We start from the raw sequence: 18,628 nt of genomic DNA on the forward strand, positions 1-18,628 counted from the left end.
AAAAACTAACGGAGCTGCAACGTGGACTTTTCCTTTTATTCTTCCATGATACCACGTTCACTCTCCATCCTTCTCTTCGTTCCCTTCATGAACGTTGAGGCCTTGCTTGAGGTAACCCACTCTTGTTGTGGTGTCTGTGCTTGAATTTTGAAGCACTGAATGCTATTGAAATTTAAAGTTTTGTTGGTGTGTTTTGACAGGCTGCAAGGTATGATGACATGGATGATGTTGTGAGCTTAGCATCCAATGGTGTTCCTCTTGATTCCAAGGATCATCAGGGGAGAACAGGTACATGCTTAACTTGTGTTGTAACTATCAAATCAACTACTAAATGTTTGATTCATTTTTTAAGTTTGTTATTTTGTGGGGTTTGGAATATGGATTGATTTTGTTGTTTTTTGGGTTTCATACTGTCATTTTTTAAAAAAGAGAAAAGATGATGTGGAGTGTAAAAAGTGAGAAATGATGGTGTTGAAAAACAAAACCATTGTACATAATCTAATATATAATAGATGAAGAAAACCTGATCGATAAATGTAGAAACTTTATCTTGTTAGTGTATGTTGTGTTCGTGTCTGAATTTGTGCTTCATAAGTGTCAATGTGTTTGTTTTAGTGTATGCTTATGTGGGTAATTTATGGTTAGTTTTTTTTTTATAAGCCAATATTTATTGAATGGAAGTATAAATGGTACATCAACTCAATATAAAAGATAGATGTATAAAAAAGATAGAAGATATAGAGAAGGGTACAACAGTGTTAAGGTTAGTAATTAGTATGTATGTTTGTAATGGGCTGAGAAAACCAATCTGCTTAACTCAAGGTTAATTCTTTTTCTTATTATCAGACTAACAAAAATAGGGAAAAGAAAGGAGTGTATGTTTGTTGAGTTGTTGGGAACTTTTTGCCTTTGTTTTTGTCAATGACAACTTTTTATCTTTTTTTTCTTTGAGCAAAGCAACTTTTTACCTTAACTTAGTGTTTTGTTACTTTTTTTTTTAGTGATGTGTGTAGTTTATGGGCCTCTCGGCCCATTTCATTTTTAGCTTAGGATAGTTGTTTGTTTAGGTGTTGTTTTAGCAAATAATCTCAACTGCATAAGAGTCATTTTTGAGTTTGATAACAAGTCACTCATCGAAGCATTCTGTGGGAGGAAGGACATTGGAGCTTTAAAGACCATCATCGCTGACATCAAAAGGTTGCCGGACTTTTTTTTATGGGTCATAAACCCCCCACATGGCATTTTGGCTATTATACAAAGGGAGGCCTCACAATGCCCCCAATAACAATCCACTCACCATCAAAGACTGGTGCTGCTCACCTATGCTTCGAGTTGTCTTGTCTACTGTTAGCTAGCTATTATATATACATGAGTCTATGTGGAGTTGTGCCCAATTTGCCAAGTTGATGCCGAGACCATCACTCATACTTTCTTGAAGTGCAATTGGACCAAACCTATATGGTTTGGAGGCAAAATCCAATTAGTTCCGGGCATCCAATCTCACCTCAGCTTTGGGAATTGGTTTGCAGAGACCCTGGAGATACTTGAGACACAGGGAGATTTCTTCCAATATGCCTTAACCAACCTGGGGTTCACTCTATGGGAAATTTGGAAGGCCATGAATCTGTTTGTTTTCCAAGGAGTAGGTCTCAATCCTTCTGTGATTAGGAACCGAATTATGCTGAACCATCATGAATTCACCAGCGCTACAAGTACACAGGAACAGAGCTCCCAAGAAGCAGGGGGAAACACCCATAGAAAAGGTTGGAGAAAGCCTTTACCAACACACCTCAAGATTAACACTGACGCGGCCTTTACTGCAGCTACAAAGAAAGGAGCAGCTGGGATCATCATTCGCGATTCACAGGGAAACATGGTCCACGGCTTTACAGCCCACTTCCAAGCAACCTCCCCCTTGATGGCTGAGGCACTAGCCTTGAGGGAAGCGGTTTTTCTTGCAGCAAACCTTGGCTGTGAACAGGCCATATTCGAATCAGATTGTCTCTCAGCAATACAGGCATGCAGGGGGGAGAAGAAAATCTGGGAAATACAGCAAATTGTCAGAGAGATCATGGAGGATCGGGCAAGGAGTAATGGGGCTTTGCTTGGGTAGATCGATCCGGGAATGAAGCAGCTCACCTAATTGCCCAACAAGCTCATCAAAGAACCTTGAAGAAGGACTGGATTTGGCACCCTCCACCAGAATTAGCGAGAAGACTACAACAGGATAAGAACTCTTGATCAACTTGCTGTGGATAATACAATTTTTTTGGTATTTTGAGGATAGATAGCTTTTGGTTTGGTGTAGTTGCTACCATTAATGGGGGCTTCCCCAACCAGTATCTTTTTTTTTTGGTCAATCCCAACCAGTATCTTGTAACTAGGTTTCCCTAGTTTGGTGTTAGCTTTGACTGCACCCTTGCTAGTGCATCTTGCAGGCTTGTTTAACTGACCCATCTGTAAAAGCCTTGCATTTTAAGATGCTTTTCAGCCTCTTGGCTAGGTGTTTGTTTCAGCCTCTTGGCCTGGGCCAAGGTCTAAATTAATGATATTGCAACTTTGACAAAAAAAAAGAGTATGTTTCCAGATCATGGTTTTATTTTACAAGAGTACTAGCTAGTTGTTGGGCCCAAGGCCACTATATGGTTGTAACTGGGCCTTTTGGCCACTCAATCAATGAAATTCAACCCTTCGACAAAAAAAAACATCATAATGATGGGCTCAAAAGAAGGAAAAAAAAAATAACAAAAATATTTGGGCTTAGAAGAAGGAAAAAAATAGCCACAAGTCTTTATGACTCAGATTCGCACAAAAGGAGTACAAGCTTATAGAAGTTCCACTTGAATCCAAGTCCAAGCTGAGCGTCTAATTCAAATCGATTTACTGATTTCATGGCTGGCACATGCGTGTTGGTCAATGGTCATGCTATCAGTTACTATCCCTTCAACCACTTAGTTTTGTTTTGGTTATTTTTTTAGGCTTAATTGCACTTTTGGTCCCCTAACTTTTGCCTTCTTGCGAAAATCGTCACCAAACTTCAAAATTAGTAAAAAATGACCCTGAAGTTTACACCCGGTTGCAAAATTGGCCTTCCGTTGAATTCCGTCTGAAATCGTCCCCAAACGTTTTTAAATAATGTGGATTTTTTTAAAATGGTGTGGACAACCATTAGGAGAGAATGTGGTAATTAGGAGAAAGTCATCTTCTTCCTCGTCCTCTACTCTGTTAAGCTCTACTTACACTCATCTTCTTTCAACACAGAAAATGGGAATCATATGTGAAACATATTTCAGAAATCCAAATTCATTCAACAGTCATCTTTGTTCACCCCTTGCCCAAACATATTTCAAAAAAAGCCACGTCAACCAAAAACGTTAGTTTTTGGACGGAAAAGTGGCGAGGAACCAAAATTGTTGACGGAGCCAAATGTCGGGAACGCGAAATGCTATTTTTAAAGTTTAGGGACCCCGTTTGCACAATTTAGAAACCCGGGGGACCAAAAGTGCTAATAAGCCTAAAATATATAAATATGACATCATTTATCTACTAATAATAGTATGAAAGTGAAAACTATTCAAGATATGCAAAGCACGAGGGATGATATCTGTCGGAATTACTATTGTTCGGTTTCGAAAATAGTATATATATAGTATACTATGTATAAAAACCACACAATTACTTTAAAAAAACCACACATTTTAATTTATAATATAAAAAGATAATATTCCGTGTAACCAATCTTGTATATTCTTTCGGACATTCTTCTAAATATTTTCTAATGCAAACTTGTCTTCCCCGTAAAAAAAATATAACACAACTCGTAAAGATCTCATTTTCTTATGAAAAATAATAAAAAAACGATCGCAAATACTAGATTATTTTTATCATTCTTTTTTTTTTTAGAACAAAGCAGATTTATTGAATAGGAAAAAAGATGGAGACAAAACCCCCCCAACTGGGCTGTTACATAACAATGGAAGAATTAAAATAAACAAGCTCTTTTGTGAAAGCAGCACCAAGCTATTTTTATCATTCTTTATTTTAAAGATCTCATTTTCTTCTAAAAAAGACGATCGCATCTCGTATTTTTAATAGTTTTGTGTTTTAGCAGAATCACTGGCAGCCTGCAGAGGTCTTGCAAAGAATTCACGTTGATACCATGGAGTTCCAATGTTGGGGAGGTGGTGCGATGTTGCAAGGTCCAGTGGCGGTTCTGGAACTTGATCGGGTGATGCTCCATACTGATGGGAGCTAGCAGCAAGACTTGGGCCGAATGGGTGGAGGAGGGATCCGCGGCGATAGAGGAAGGTGGGTCTCAGGGTTTGCCATGGCGCAGGGTGCGGGTGATGCATTCAAGTCCTGTTAGCGCTGCAAAAGGGCCTTCTGCACTTCAGGGAACTTGGTTTCCGCCAGGTGAATTGCTTTGTGGATTGCTCCGAGGTGCAGAAGGTAGTCATAACTAATAGTCATGTCCAGAATTATTGGCATGGGGTGGTGATTCTTTTAATTCGAGAAGTGATAGCTAGGAATTTAAGTGTTTCAGTTACTCCGGTTCCCAAGAAACAAAATATGGTTGCGGATGCATTGGCAAAGCTAGCGGTGCGAGAAGGCTGGGATTGGAAGGTTTGGAAGCTTCCCTCGTCGATGGTAGTTCCTTTGCTTTCTCAAGATGTAGTTGTTTAGCTTGTGTTCTCTTTTCTTTTCCTCTTTGTAACAAAAAAAAAATAAACACAATCTAAATTTTAATAATATTTGTATCTGATGAAATTTTAAAAATTAAAATTGTATGTATTCCGTAGTTGAATCCTAATAAAAGTCAATCAACTTTTATTTTATCTTAATTATTTAATTTAATTATGTATTTGATATTATGATATGATGAGGATGTAAAAAACTCAATCTTTAGCAATCCCTGCTAGCTATTATAAAATGGTGACCAATTATTTAAACATCCCATATCATCTTGTTTTTAAATAACATAATCTAATTCCATCTAGTTTTGAAGAAAAACAACAAAATCTAATTTTTCACCGTATTTTTATCTATTGATTCCAAAAACTAATCCTAATAAGTATTTTTCTTATCTTATTTAATTATAGATTTGATATCATAAGATACGATGAGGTTGTGATAAACTCAATCATTTTTTTTTTTGAAAACTGAATAATATCATTAAAATAAATCAAGTGGTCATAGAGGCTGTTACATCGGAATCAATCAAACGAACACAATCCGGAGGAACCTCCTCAATCCAAACGTAGTTGGGATACCTTGAGGAGTTCTTAGCCAAATGATCAGCTACAGAATTGCCGGATCGGCGAACAAAAGATAAACTAAAGCTATTAAAGTGCATAATCAAATCCTTACAATCTTTAAGAATAGAAATAAAATATGAAGCTCCTAGCAAAGGTTTATTTCAAGCTTCAAAAAGTTGCAAACAATCAGTCTCCAAGATGACCTCCTTGAAAAATAAATCAGCTGCAAGAGAAAGTGACCAACGAAGAGCTAATGCTTCCGTAATCAGAGGCGATACCCCATCAATAGGAAAAGCTGTAGCTGCCACCATGACGAGCCCAAGTTGATTCCGAGCAACTACACTGAATCCTGCGTGCTGATCTTGCTTCCACATGCCGTCGAAGTTAAGCTTAATCACGTCCTGAGGAGGTCTGTGTGCCACACCGCTGGGAGTGAACGTATGGGACCTGGTAGCATAACCCGTGGCGGAGCTGCCACCATCTGTAGTCGAGACATCAAGTTCTCCACTCGTGCCTCCGCCCCTTGGAAGATACATCAGTTTCGTGCCTCCCAAATGACCCAAAGAAACGTGACACATAGGGCTGCAAATCCACTGTCTTGGTGCTCAAAAACCTGCTGCATGAAGCTATGTACCGTGCTATCTGGTTGCACCTGCAGCCCTCCCGTCACAGCAAACCACCATCGAGACGTAGTCGGACATAAAAGTAGCACATGATCAATTGTCTCCTGGTTAACATGGCAAAACGGACATGCCTCATCAACATCAATCCCACGGATCTGAAGCAGCTTCCTTACTGGGAGAATACCCGTGACGGCCCTCCAAGAAACCTCCTTACAGCGAGGTAAAGCTTGAACCTGCCAAAGTGTTTTTCAAAACTTAATTGGAGTTATATGAGCAGCAGAAGAGGATGCCAAACGAGAAAGCTTCTGCTGTCTAATAAAACTATAACCCGACTTGGTGGAATACAAACCATCCACATTATGAGGCTAGAACAATTCATCAGCTCTAGCTGTCAAAGCTAAAGGAATCTGAAGACTCAATTTCGTTGTTGGAGGCCAAAAAATCATCTCCACCAATTCTTTATTCCAAACCTGTGCACCAGGAAGAAATAGTTGGGAAACCAACTTAAAATTCACACTTTGGGCAAAATCCTCCCTAAAAATGAGAGGGCAACCGTCAGGAAGCCATTTATCCTGCCAAATATCAATAGAGCACCCATCACCCACCTTCCAACGAGCACCCTCTTCAAAGACCCATTGTGTGCGAAAGATGCTAGTCCAAGCATAGCTAGGACAGCTCCCTTTCTTTGCAACACGAATAGAGGAGCGAGGATAATAAACTGCCTTGAACAACCTGCCAAGAAGAGAATCAGGGTGCCTCTGAAGACGCCACCAATTCTTAGCAACGAGGGATGTGTTAAAAGCCTTAAAATCACGAAAGCCCACGCCTCCATCAAATTTTGACCGACACAAAGTGTCCCACTTTAACCAATGAATGCTCCGGCGAGAGGCATCTCCACTCCAATAAAACTTGCTAATCATCCGCTCTATATCTGCACATAATCCATCAGGCAACATAAAACATGACATAACATAGGAAGGGACGGCTTGGGCAACCGCCTTCACCATAACCTCCCTACCCATTCGGGAAAGAGATCTCTCCTTCCACCCCTTAAGTTTCTTCCATACCCTCTCCTTAACAAAAGTAAATATTTTGGTTTTCGACTTACCGATAATTGTTGGAAGCCCCAAATACTTATCATAGCTTTCCACCGCCTTTACGTTCAAAAGCCTTTTGAGCTCATCGAAGCGGGGACTAGGCACACTTTGGCTACATGAAAGCATCGATTTGTTAAGGTTAATGACCTGCCCATAAACCCTTTCATAGGAAGTAAGGATGTGTTGCACACAAATTGCTTCCTCCAGGGTTGCTTTCGCAAATATGACACTATCATCTGCAAAAAGAAGATGTGAAATTACCGGAGCTGAACAGGCAATTTCAATGCCAGAAAGTGTAGAGCGTGCTATTTCCCTCTGGATCAAAGCAGAGAACACCGCACCTCACAAAATAAATAAATACGGGGATAGAGGATCACCCTGCCGGAGTCCTCTACCCGGATCAAAAGGCATCCGAGGGTTGCCATTTAACATCACCTGAAAACGAACAGTTGTGACACAACTCATAATCAAATTCACCCACGTCAAAGGGAATCCCATGTGGGTCATCACGCTCTGAAGAAACGGCCATTCGACCCTATCATAGGCTTTTAACATGTCAAGTTTCAAAGCCATATTGTAACAACCCTTTTTTCCCATTGTTTTATTTAAAAACGTTTATAAGAGTTTAGAAACATATCTAAGGGAGTATTACACTTCTTCACGAAAACTCATTAAAATTAACACTGATTGTGTTTGAAAATTTATAAGTTCATATGCTTTTCAAAGAATGAATTATTTCTGCCAATAAAATTTCTAAACCAGCCAGATAATCCTAAGATGCATAAAATCACTTATTTAAATAGGTTTATCTTCCATGATATTTGTAACATCCTGACTTGACGACTGGCCTCACGGTAACAACACGAGTCTTTTCAGTGCGCTTTGTCCTCACTCGCGCACTTCCCGGGAAAACTTCCCAGGAGGTCACCCATCACGATATTGCTCCAAGGCAAGCACACTTAACCATGGAGTTCTTATCAGTTGGGCTCCCGAAAAGAAGTTGCAACTTGTTGTTATGGGTAGTACAATCAAATCATATATGCCTTCCTCAACTGTATAGTCCATCCCTACACAGTCTCGAAATATCTCTTGTTCGGGTGTGGTGCGTCCCTCCACATAGAAGGCGATCAATCCTCGCCCTTCTCAGCTCAGGGCGTCACAGTTGAGGAAGACATATATGATTTGATTGTACTACCCATAACAACAAGTTGCAACTTCTTTTCGGGAGCCCAACTGATAAGAACTCCATGGTTAAGTGTGCTTGCCTTGGAGCAATATCGTGATGGGTGACCTCCTGGGAAGTTTTCCCGGGAAGTGCGCGAGTGAGGACAAAGCGCACTGAAAAGACTCGTGTTGTTACCGTGAGGCCAGTCGTCAGATCGGGATGTTACAAGTGGTATCAGAGCCGACCTCTCCCAGTACGGTGTGGTTCGAGGACGAACCAAGCGGAAGTTAGTGGGCCTGTGACGCCCTAAGCTGAGAAGGGCGAGGATTGATCGCCTTCTATGTGGAGGGACGCACCACACCCGAACAAGAGGTATTCCGAGACTGCGTAGGGATGGACTATACAGTTGAGGAAGGCATATATGATTTGATTGTACTACCTATAACAACAAGTTGCAACTTCTTTTCGGGAGCCCAACTGATAAGAACTCCATGGTTAAGTGTGCTTGCCTTGGAGCAATATCGTGATGGGTGACCTCCTGGGAAGTTTTCCCGGGAAGTGCGCGAGTGAGGACAAAGCGCACTAAAAAGACCCGTGTTGTTACCGTGAGTAAGACACTTATTTTATTATAATAATAATAATAGCATAAGCTAAGACTCTCCGAAGCTACTCCTCATGAGTCACATCTCTACCTCCAATACCTGAGCGATGTCGCATAGAACATTATTCCAACAGAAGGGTAAGAACTTACATTGTATAAAATATAGCATAACAAAGAGCAAGTAAACAATTCAGATTTTGCTTTATAAACTCTTCACCTTTTCTTTAAAATCTGAGTGATTATAATATTTGCTCTCAAGACAGTTTCATAATTCTTATTGTTGTTTCGGAAAATTATAAGTTTTAAGAAGAATAATAATTCGACTTTACCACAACAACAAAACAATTCACCAACAATTCACCAAACACGTAAAACCACTGAAAACGTGAAACTTAGTGTGTGAGACTCTAATGTATGCATGTGGTACCAATTATTAACCTTAGCTGTATCACCGCGTCCACTCTAGACAGTTAACCACCAATGAAGTCCACTCTAGACTTCCAGAACCACGCCAGTTCTGGGACAAACCTCAGTTTTCCGATAAAAACCGACACGTTGCCTCTTGACTAAATGAAGTGTATTTTGTGCAAAAACTCATAAATTAAAACAAGCAATTTGAGACCACTCCAGCCCCAAATATATAACATATTTTCTCACCAAATTCCGTAACGGAAATCACACCAAAATTGCACAAAATAACACTTCAATATAATTATCAAATCATTCACTATTCCACCGATAAACTAGCAACACAAAATCATCAAATGTCTCATATCAATTACTAGAACCAGTTCCAGAATCAATCACAGAAATAAGCAGAAAAATAGCAAACTTGCAGATAATTCCGGTACTAAACGTGCACTCCAAAAATTATGAAAATTTTACAAAACATAGCCTTATACTTTAGCTTTCATACAAAATTGGTTTCACCCAATTTGGAATTCTGTAGAGAGAGTTATGCTCTCTACAGCACAGGCTGTTAGGGTGTCTGCGAGCAAAAATAGAGTTAACTTGCAGATAGTTCTGGTATTGAACCAGCAACCCAAAAATTATGAAAATATTATCCAATATAACCCTATGAGTTAGCTTTCATACAAAATTAGTTTCACTCAATTCGGAATTCTTTAGAGAAAGTTATGCTCTCTACAACACAGGTTGCTAGGGTGTCTGCGGGCAGAAACAGAATGAACTTGCAAATGATTCTGGTATTGAACCAGCAATCGAAAAATTATGAAAATATTACCCAACATAGCCCTATGAGTTAGCTTTCATACAAAATTGGTTTCACTCAATTTGGAATTTTGTAGAGAGAGTTATGCTCTTTACAACACAGACTTAGGGTATCTGCGGGCAGAACAGATCCCAATTTTCCCTAGAACCTCAATTTCGCTCAAAATCAATTTTGCTCACCACATGTTAACACTCAACACAGTATGAAGTTGGGGGTTCCTTCATGTTAAACTCAACCTTTGTTATTCTACAATCATACAAGGTAAATTCAAACCCTTACCTTCTATGACACCGGTACAAAGCCTCCTTGACCCTTTTCTTCTTGAAGATCAAATTCTAGGTTTTCTCCACCTTTTCTCCTCTCCTTCACCTTTTACGTGTTTCTCTGTTCTGCGGCTTCTCTAATCCTAATTTTCTGATTTCTCTCTTTTAATTCTCTCATAACCCTTAAATAATCTTACAATGGGCCCCACTCCCAACTACTCACTTAAAACCTAAAACCCTTATTTATCTATATCACATAATTATTTAATAAAATAACGTAATGACCTTATCATCTAATTAAATCACATAATCATCAAATTAAATCACATAAATTATCAAATTACCATATAACATAATAATTAAAATAAAATAATAAATAACCTAATAACGAAAAGTGGGGTGTTACACATATGGCCATTTCGGCCGAACATTTTTCCTTCATGAATTGGTGATGTATAGAAAATATGTTGGTGATGTAAAAAAAAATAAAAACAATCTAAATTTTAATAATATTTGTATCTGGAGGCTGCACTTGGTGATGTATAGAAAATCACCAACATAAATTGTGTGTACTGATACGATAAGGTTTTAATTTGTTTGATTGCTATTCATCTTCCAGAGGTGTTCGCTTCCTTGCTCCGCTCAACATGGTACACCATATGTTTCATTATAGTTTTTTATATAAAACACCTAAAGTTACAATGACTAGAAAATCTCCACCCAAAATCTTCTGGCCCCTCCGGCACCCACCTAGCTCTCCTCCTCCATGCCGTAGTGATGAGGAAACCGCCGCCCTCCGCCACCCACCCATCAATACAAATTAACACACAAGGTAAGGACGCCTGATCTGATTGATTGCATTGTTTCAATTCATTGATGCTTGTAAGTTTTGGAGGAATTTATAGTACATAAAACCAAAGCAGTTTTTTTTCCTCTCCTTTTTTAGTACATAAAACACCAATAACCCATTGGATGCATTGCTTGATTTTGGTGTTGCAGGAAAGTTTTATACCGCTTACACTTTTTGGATTTGACTTTGTTGTTGGATTCCAAAAGTGGTGCACGGAGGCGGCCACGTCAACAGTGGTGACCCGAGGTGGTGAGAGCGGCAGTGGGGGCTAGAGGCACTGGCAGAGGTGGATGTGTTAGTGGCCATGGGTGAAGCTTGGGGTTAGGGTTATTGGTAAAAAAGGGTAAATTGGTAAAAGGGGAAGATAACATTTATGATATAATGATATTTTAAATTAATTTAAGGGTGAATATGTAATTTTTTATGACAAAAGAATTCATTATATTTTGGTTACATAAGGAAGCAAAAGAATTCATTTTTTATTCAATTTTCTATTCTATTACTTTTTATTTTGTCTGTTTCCAATTTTCATGGTCATAACAATTTCAATTTCTGTCACAGGGACAAAATAAAACCGAATGCCTTCTTCCTCATACTACCCAATCTTACCCTTGGCTTCTTTGTGTTCACAACAACCTGTCCATCAGGATATCCAAAAAAACAACCTGTCCATCATTCGCAGCATATTAGATCCTACCGAAATTTACTCAAGAAGTATTCCAGAGTTGAGGGGGACAAATCTGTTGACCGTGCAACATGGTGGTTGGTGTGTTTTGGAGAAAGGTGGAATAAAAAAGGTTCGGGAACTATTACTTTGGAATCCTTTTCTTCAGCAAAAGATTCATCTCCCATCCCTAAAACATGAGAATGAAATTCGCAATTGCATTTTGTCGTGCTCTCCAACTGCAACGGATCAAGTTTGCTCCATATTTTTATTCCCGTATGAGGCGTATAGTGATCCAAATATATTATTCTATTGTGAAGTTGGAGATAAACAATGGTTTGCAGTAGACTACAGAGACCCGTCGTTTCTTTATAGCCCTGTTTATTTCAATGGTCGCTTGTATGCAGCGTCAGACTCTCGTCTTCTTGTGATAATAGAGAAGCTTCCTCATGGCCTTCAAATACACTCTGCAGATGTTTACTTGCCAGATCCTTTTCCACATACCTTCAAATGTATAAACCAGTTGTTAGAGTCTAACAATGAATTATTTCATATTCAAATTTCTATGGAGTACGATAAGATTTTTGGCATAGCGGTTCACAGATTAGATTTTTCTCAAAGTATATGGAAAAGAGTAAAAAGCATCAAAGACATGGTCTTCTTTTTATCCGATAACGATTTACCATTTGCCTGTCCAGTCAATCATGGTGGAGGTGGAGGTGGTCTTATCTATTTCACCTCAATGAACAAAAAAATTGTTCACATATTCAACCTTGAAGACAATAGTCTCAGAATTTGCAAAGCTTTCCCGGAAAACTGGTTTCCCCCAAAATCATTCTGGGTTATGCCAAATTTAAGGTAGGGAGTTGTACAATTGATTTTTATATATTTCAAAATTAATTTGAATCTTATTTTATTCAAATGTTGTATAGGATGACTCTTGCACCCACAGAAGAAGGTATAAAAACTCAAATTGGGCCAGATATAAGGTATGCAGTTTTACAATAGATTTTCGTATATTTTAAAATTAATTTGAATTAAGTGAATCATGTTTTATTTATATGCTGTGTAGGATGACTCTTGCACCTAAAGAAAAAAGAGGGAAAACTCAAATTAGGCCAAATCTAAGGTATGAGTTTTACCAATAATTTGCATACATTTTTAAATTAATATATACGAATCATAGTTTATTCACATGTTATGTAGGATGACACAATACGAATCATATTTTATTCACATGTTATGTAGGATGACACATACACTCAAAGAAGAAAGAGGAAAAAACTCAATTAGAGGAGGGGAAAGTAGTGCGACAATCCATTCAGATAAGACACGGGATATAGCTACTAATTTTGATGCATTGCCTTTTCATATAGTCGAGATTGTTGCAGAATATCTTGATGCATATGATTATTTGCATTTTCGAGCTACTAACTGTTACTATCGTCATTTAAGAGCACCGCCACTTCAATGGAGATCACCCTCTCACATTTCAATGTCAAGTTTTGATGATGTTTCACTCTTTTCATTATTTGTTTTCTTTGAGAATGAAGAAGTTTTAACTTTTGTGCACCCACTCTATGGAATCAAGTATAAATATAGCATTAACTTGCCCAAAGATATCCATGGAGATTGTGAAATTTGCTACTCCAAAGATGGCTGGCTACTGCTGTCAATAAACACATTTTCTAACATGTTTTTCAATCCTTTTACAAAAGAAGCGAAACAACTTGCATATGGACCTGCATTAGAAGTATGGAAGAATACACTGTTGATGGGCTTCTCACATCCCCCAACCTCTTCAGAATGTGTAGTTGTTGAACTCCAACAAAAAAAATGTTCCCAACTAACCGTACACTACACCTGCCTTGGGCAAGGAGAATGGAAAGGAACCACTTTTGTGGGTTGTGATTTTGAACCCACCAACATAAGCCCTTGTTTCTATGATGGAGAATTCTATTATCTTAGCAGCCGGGAAGGAAAGTTGGGAATTCTTGAAGTAGTAGGAAAAGAAGACATATGTTGGAGAGAAAATAATAAGATGCTTAATGCCCCATGTAAGGACTACTACAAGTGCTTTCTAGCAGAATGTAATGGTAGTCTCTTGTCCGTATTTGAGAATCCTTTTGAAAATTGGGTTCGAGTTTTCAAGTTAAATGAGTCTGAAATGACATGGACAAGAGTTAAAAGCCTTGGAAACCATATGCTTTTTGTTGGTAATCAATCATTTTCTGCGGAGGCTAGTATTCCTGGAATGGAAAATAAAATATATTTTCCCAGATTTTATAACCAAAACATTGTGTTTTATTCATTAGAATCAAGTAACTACCACACATTTGAAAGCTCTGAAGTTGTGGATTTTCATTGTATGGAAGAAAAACTTAATAGCAGCTGGATTCAGCCAAGTTGGTAGGCGGTAAGTCAGTAAGTTGCAATTGTAGACATTTTGCCCTCTGGGCTCCGGGTGCTTTGCTGGCACTTGATATTGCATCACCTTCCAGACCTGTTACCTCCATGCTCACTTGCTCCTTGAGTTGCGTGGTTCATTGTTTGTGCCTGTGGTGTTTGGCGTGGCCTATCCACTGATATTGCTGGTTCTGTTTTCTTGCTGTTGCTGTGTTTTTCTAATTTGTTTGTGCTTTGTGGGCTTACTAGGGAGAGCCTTGTTCCCTAGCTGTTCTATTTTTTTTTTTTTTTCTCCATCGGAAAATCGCTGTTCTATTTCTAATAATATATACTTTTCATTTTCAAAAAAAAATTGCAATTATAGACTGAACAAATTACTTGGAATATAATATTATATTTTGTTTTCAACTTATGTTATATATCTTGTCTTTCGTAGTAACAAAAAAAAAAATTATTTGTAGTTATTATAGGGTAATAATTTTTTTTATTTAAAAACAAAAAACTTAATATTTTGATCTTCACCCTAATGGCCTAACCGATCTCTATTAGTGATGATGTTAAGTAATGATAAAATATCAGATTTGTATTTTATCCGTAGAAGGGAAAACATGAATTTTGAAGGATAAATAGAACATAATTGAGATGGCAAATGACAGTGCATGATTTATCATTGTTGCAGTGGACCTATTCATTATTTGACAAGACATTAACCTTTTTGGTTAACTGAATCTCATATTCCTTCACAAACATAAAACAAAAACTTATCCTGGTTTATAATCATCATGTAACTCTCTATTATTCTAAACGACATATATATGAAGCATGATGCATTTTGCAAAATTGAGAGGAAGTAGAGTAAAATGAGAGAGTGACTAGCGTTTTTACCCCGTGCGTTGCACGGTGAACATGATCTCATTATTTAGGCACGTATTAATAAATTAAGATATGAAAAAAAAATGAGATTCAATAAAAAAAGTCATAATGAGTGTCACACAACTTGTAAAATTTTGTGTGATTATCAAAATGATTTTTCATATTACTTAAGTATTTTTTTTAAAAAACTAAGAGTAAATATAAGTAATGGTATGATAAATTGAAATTGAAAACACTATTATATATATATATATATATATATATATATATATATGTGTGTGTGTGTGAAACTCATTGTGATTTTGTTTGGTTGAATGTTCATTTTTTTATATCTTAATTTATTAATATGTGCCTAAATAATGAGATCAAATACCGCTGTGCAACGCACGAGGTAAAAACGTTAGTTATTATTTAAGAAAACAAATCATAATTAATATGTGCATAGATTGTTTGATTATGCCAAATTTGAAACTTAATCATAATTGATTTCATTAAAGAATTTCATTTGAAAGCATATTAATCGTATGCAAAAACCTTTGCTATCCTATTAAATATTTTGCACATTAAAAGCATGAAATTAAGCTTGATAATATCTCATCGAAATTATTTACTATTATTATGGTTTTCAAAATTTATGTTAGGTTGTAGTGAAAAATAATTCCATAAAAAACAGCATAAATTCCTAAACTGAATATCTCACTATTTTTTAAAAGTCTATTTATCGCAATTAATATTTTCTCATAATTTGGTACATGTTCTCATTTATTTATTTTTAAAATTTGTCTTCATTGATCAAATTTGTCTTCATTGATAAATTTTTTCGAAAGCAAAAATAACTTTATTAAACCATTGAGTAAAAATTAATGCATTTAAGAATTACTAAATAACTGTACTAAAAACCGTTTTTATTATAAAGGGAAATTAATTCAGCAATTAATTTTTTTGATATTTACCTAACTTTATTTTTTGAAATAATCATTAAATAGGTTAATTCAAATATCATTAAATAAGTGCACTAATCACTAAAATTAAAAAAGAAAACGTAAGAGATATAATATTTGAATAAAATTAATTAACTTGGAATATAGCATTAATTTTGACTAACATTAATTTTGCTGATATTTGACTAACTTCAATTTTTGAAATAATCATTAAATAAGTTTGGTCAAAAGGTTTTTTTTATAAAATTTCAAATATAGCATTTAAATGGAGGAAAATCTTGCAGATTTAAACCATTAAGTAATTATATTCTGATACCAAATATACACATTTGAATAAAAACACGTTTTGGGAAAATATACACTTTTAATGACAAAATTATTTTCTTTTTTAATTCCTGACTCGTTGTGGGCTTTTGCTAATTGGAAATTCATTTATAGTGGGCCGTGTTTGACTCATAGCTAACTGAGGCTCATGGTTTACCATAATTAAATTAAAATGTGTAGTTAATGTTGATTTTTTTAGGGTTAAAAGAATCAACAACATTAAGTTCGAAATTAAAAGTTTGACTTTTCATCAGCTAATTCAATTTTGACAATTTTAAAATCTATTCCCAATTTATTTCAAAAATAGTAATTCCCATGCAAATTGGAGATAAAACATAATTATATATTGTGATAACTTAACTATAAAAAAATTGTTAAAATAAATCAACAATATTTGTGACTATTTCAGAATATAATTTACCGAGCACGGAGAGGGGCAACTTCTTGAATCTGAGGATTAAAAAGAACCCTAATAGCACCATAAACGTTTTGAATGCTAGTCTTACCTGTAAAAAAGTAATTAAAAATAAAACACGTTTAAATAATTCAAATCTTAGTAACTTCTGAAAAATTAATTAATACCTTTGAATGGCTTGATCTTACAACACTGACAGCATTGGTTGCATCAACCGATGAAATATAACCAATGACCTCAGAAACATATTTCCCGAAAAAAGCACATTCAACACGAACCCTACTCACAAAGAGAGTTTTATCATTGAATTTTCATAATGGTAAAATTAGGATCGATCATTTTAATAAACAAAGAACATGAGGTGTACCCATCTTGATCAAGTTCTATAGTTATCCTCTTCTGTTTAGTACCATTCTTTTCGAACTCTTGTTCTCCACTTGCGCCCGTTAGAATTCCAATTACATCTGGTGAAAAAAGTAAACAAAAAAATGTTAAGACAGATTAATTACTATTTTTGAAAAGATCAAGAGGATGCAGAAGAGTAAATACCTATAAGGAACGATGTATCAAGGTCCTTATACATAATGTCAGCAAGTGGAACGAAAGAGTACGGCGTTATGTTGATAGCCTTGTTAGGTAGTAGTCGTACAGAAGTCTGAATATCAAATTTGATCTTGAATGGATGCTCGGTCGGGCGAAAATCACGTCTTCTCTCGCCCACACCAAAGTAGGAAATCTGGTATACTTTTCCCTCAGTTAGGGAAGACTGAAATCGACATATCAAAGTCTTCCTAACAGTAGCATGAATCTTGCATCCCCTGACATTTTAAAAATAAACAAACTAAGCAATTTACGAATGCATAAGAAAAATTACATTACAAAGGTTTAAATAAAAAAAAATAAAGTATACCTTGTCATCCATAAGTATCATGTCCTTTGAAAAGGGTAGTTTTGAGCCATATAGGCTTGGACTAAGCCATAGATGACTGGCTTTGGCAACAATTGTCCAGGTTTCTTTGGAGGCATCGACCTTAGCCAGATCGTCGATTCTTGAAGCCATAAAAAATGATGTTAAGTTGAAATATGCAAGGAATGATGGAAAATGCTGGGAATGATGGAGGAGAAATGTGCCATGAGGGGGTATATATAGTGTGAAATTAGGGTTCACACTCTGATTTTATTTCCTACGGTATTTTAGTAATAAACGGTGCGGTCAAATTATTCCTCATTTATTTCTGATTCTATTCACATGAAATCACCGTGTTATTTTCTTACAAAATCGAGACTTTTTTTGAAAATAATTGTCATCATATATTTTGTTGTAGGCACGGGCCAATCAATCAATTTTCCGTAAAAAATTAAAAAGATTCCTTAATTGTCCATAAAATTAAAAGGTCAAATGCATTGATAATGCACGCATGGAATTGTGGGATTATGAATGAAAAAACGTGGATTTCAAATAACAACGCACGGGTGAAAATTAATGCATTTATTGTTTGAAAAAAGTCATGCAGAAATAGCGTGTAGTTATGTTTGGACCAAATCAAGCATTTATGATTGAAAAAAGTCTTGCAAAACAACGTTCAAGCCTGGAGGTAAAAAGTCAAGCTATTTAAATTCAAATATATGATTGGCAAAAGAATAGTAACGCTTTGATTGGATCTGAATGTTTTTGGTGTATCAAACTGTTTTTTGTGTATCGTCATTTAATAGGTGTTAATTTAATAGGTGACAAATTAGAGAGAAATTGGTGTTAACAATTAATATGCGAAAGTCTCTCTGGCGGTGACACCTGTCAGCAGAGAGATGGGTTTGAGGAGAGACATTCTTAGAGTTCCATGTGTTATAATTTAGTGGATAACGATTTTCTTTTATAAAATATATAGATGAGGACAACTTCCCATAATTTAAGTCATAAAT

General features: G+C 36.4%; 2 protein-coding genes across 2 annotated transcripts; one reads left to right on the plus strand and one right to left on the minus strand.

The window, feature by feature from the left end:
* Positions 1-10,855: 10,855 nt before the first annotated feature.
* On the plus strand, positions 10,856-14,511 carry LOC130722052 (uncharacterized). Its single transcript, XM_057572642.1, has 6 exons — positions 10,856-11,067; positions 11,235-11,428; positions 11,647-12,607; positions 12,682-12,738; positions 12,822-12,878; positions 12,998-14,511. The coding sequence occupies exons 3-6, from the start codon at positions 11,664-11,666 to the stop codon at positions 14,160-14,162; spliced, it is 2,223 nt and encodes a 740-aa protein (XP_057428625.1). The 5' UTR covers positions 10,856-11,067; positions 11,235-11,428; positions 11,647-11,663; the 3' UTR covers positions 14,163-14,511.
* Positions 14,512-16,710: 2,199 nt separating this feature from the next.
* LOC130725424 (uncharacterized) lies at positions 16,711-17,768 on the minus strand. The gene is made up of 5 exons (XM_057576652.1): positions 17,619-17,768; positions 17,258-17,474; positions 17,076-17,172; positions 16,876-16,987; positions 16,711-16,743 (listed from the first exon to the last, which is right to left on the minus strand). Exons 1-5 carry the CDS (start codon positions 17,766-17,768, stop codon positions 16,711-16,713), a joined length of 609 nt encoding a protein of 202 aa, XP_057432635.1.
* Between the last annotated feature and the right edge of the window lie 860 nt (positions 17,769-18,628).

This window comes from Lotus japonicus, chromosome 6, assembly GCF_012489685.1.
Source record: "Lotus japonicus ecotype B-129 chromosome 6, LjGifu_v1.2".
In the NCBI taxonomy this organism is placed as follows: Eukaryota; Viridiplantae; Streptophyta; class Magnoliopsida; order Fabales; family Fabaceae; genus Lotus; species Lotus japonicus.

Excerpts from the sequence above, each read along its gene's own strand:
- LOC130725424 (XM_057576652.1), bottom strand. The coding sequence starts at position 17,768 with ATGGCTTCAAGAATCGACGATCTGGCTAAGGTCGATGCCTCCAAAGAA. Across the intron at positions 17,475-17,618 it reads TGATACTTATGGATGACAAG|TCTTCCCTAACTGAGGGAAA; the intron begins GTATACTTTATT and ends TGTCGATTTCAG. Across the intron at positions 16,744-16,875 it reads TAAGATCAAGCCATTCAAAG|ATTCAAGAAGTTGCCCCTCT; the intron begins GTATTAATTAAT and ends TTTAATCCTCAG.
- LOC130722052 (XM_057572642.1), top strand. The coding sequence starts at position 11,664 with ATGCCTTCTTCCTCATACTACCCAATCTTACCCTTGGCTTCTTTGTGT. Across the intron at positions 12,608-12,681 it reads TGGGTTATGCCAAATTTAAG|GATGACTCTTGCACCCACAG; the intron begins GTAGGGAGTTGT and ends AATGTTGTATAG. Across the intron at positions 12,739-12,821 it reads CAAATTGGGCCAGATATAAG|GATGACTCTTGCACCTAAAG; the intron begins GTATGCAGTTTT and ends TATGCTGTGTAG.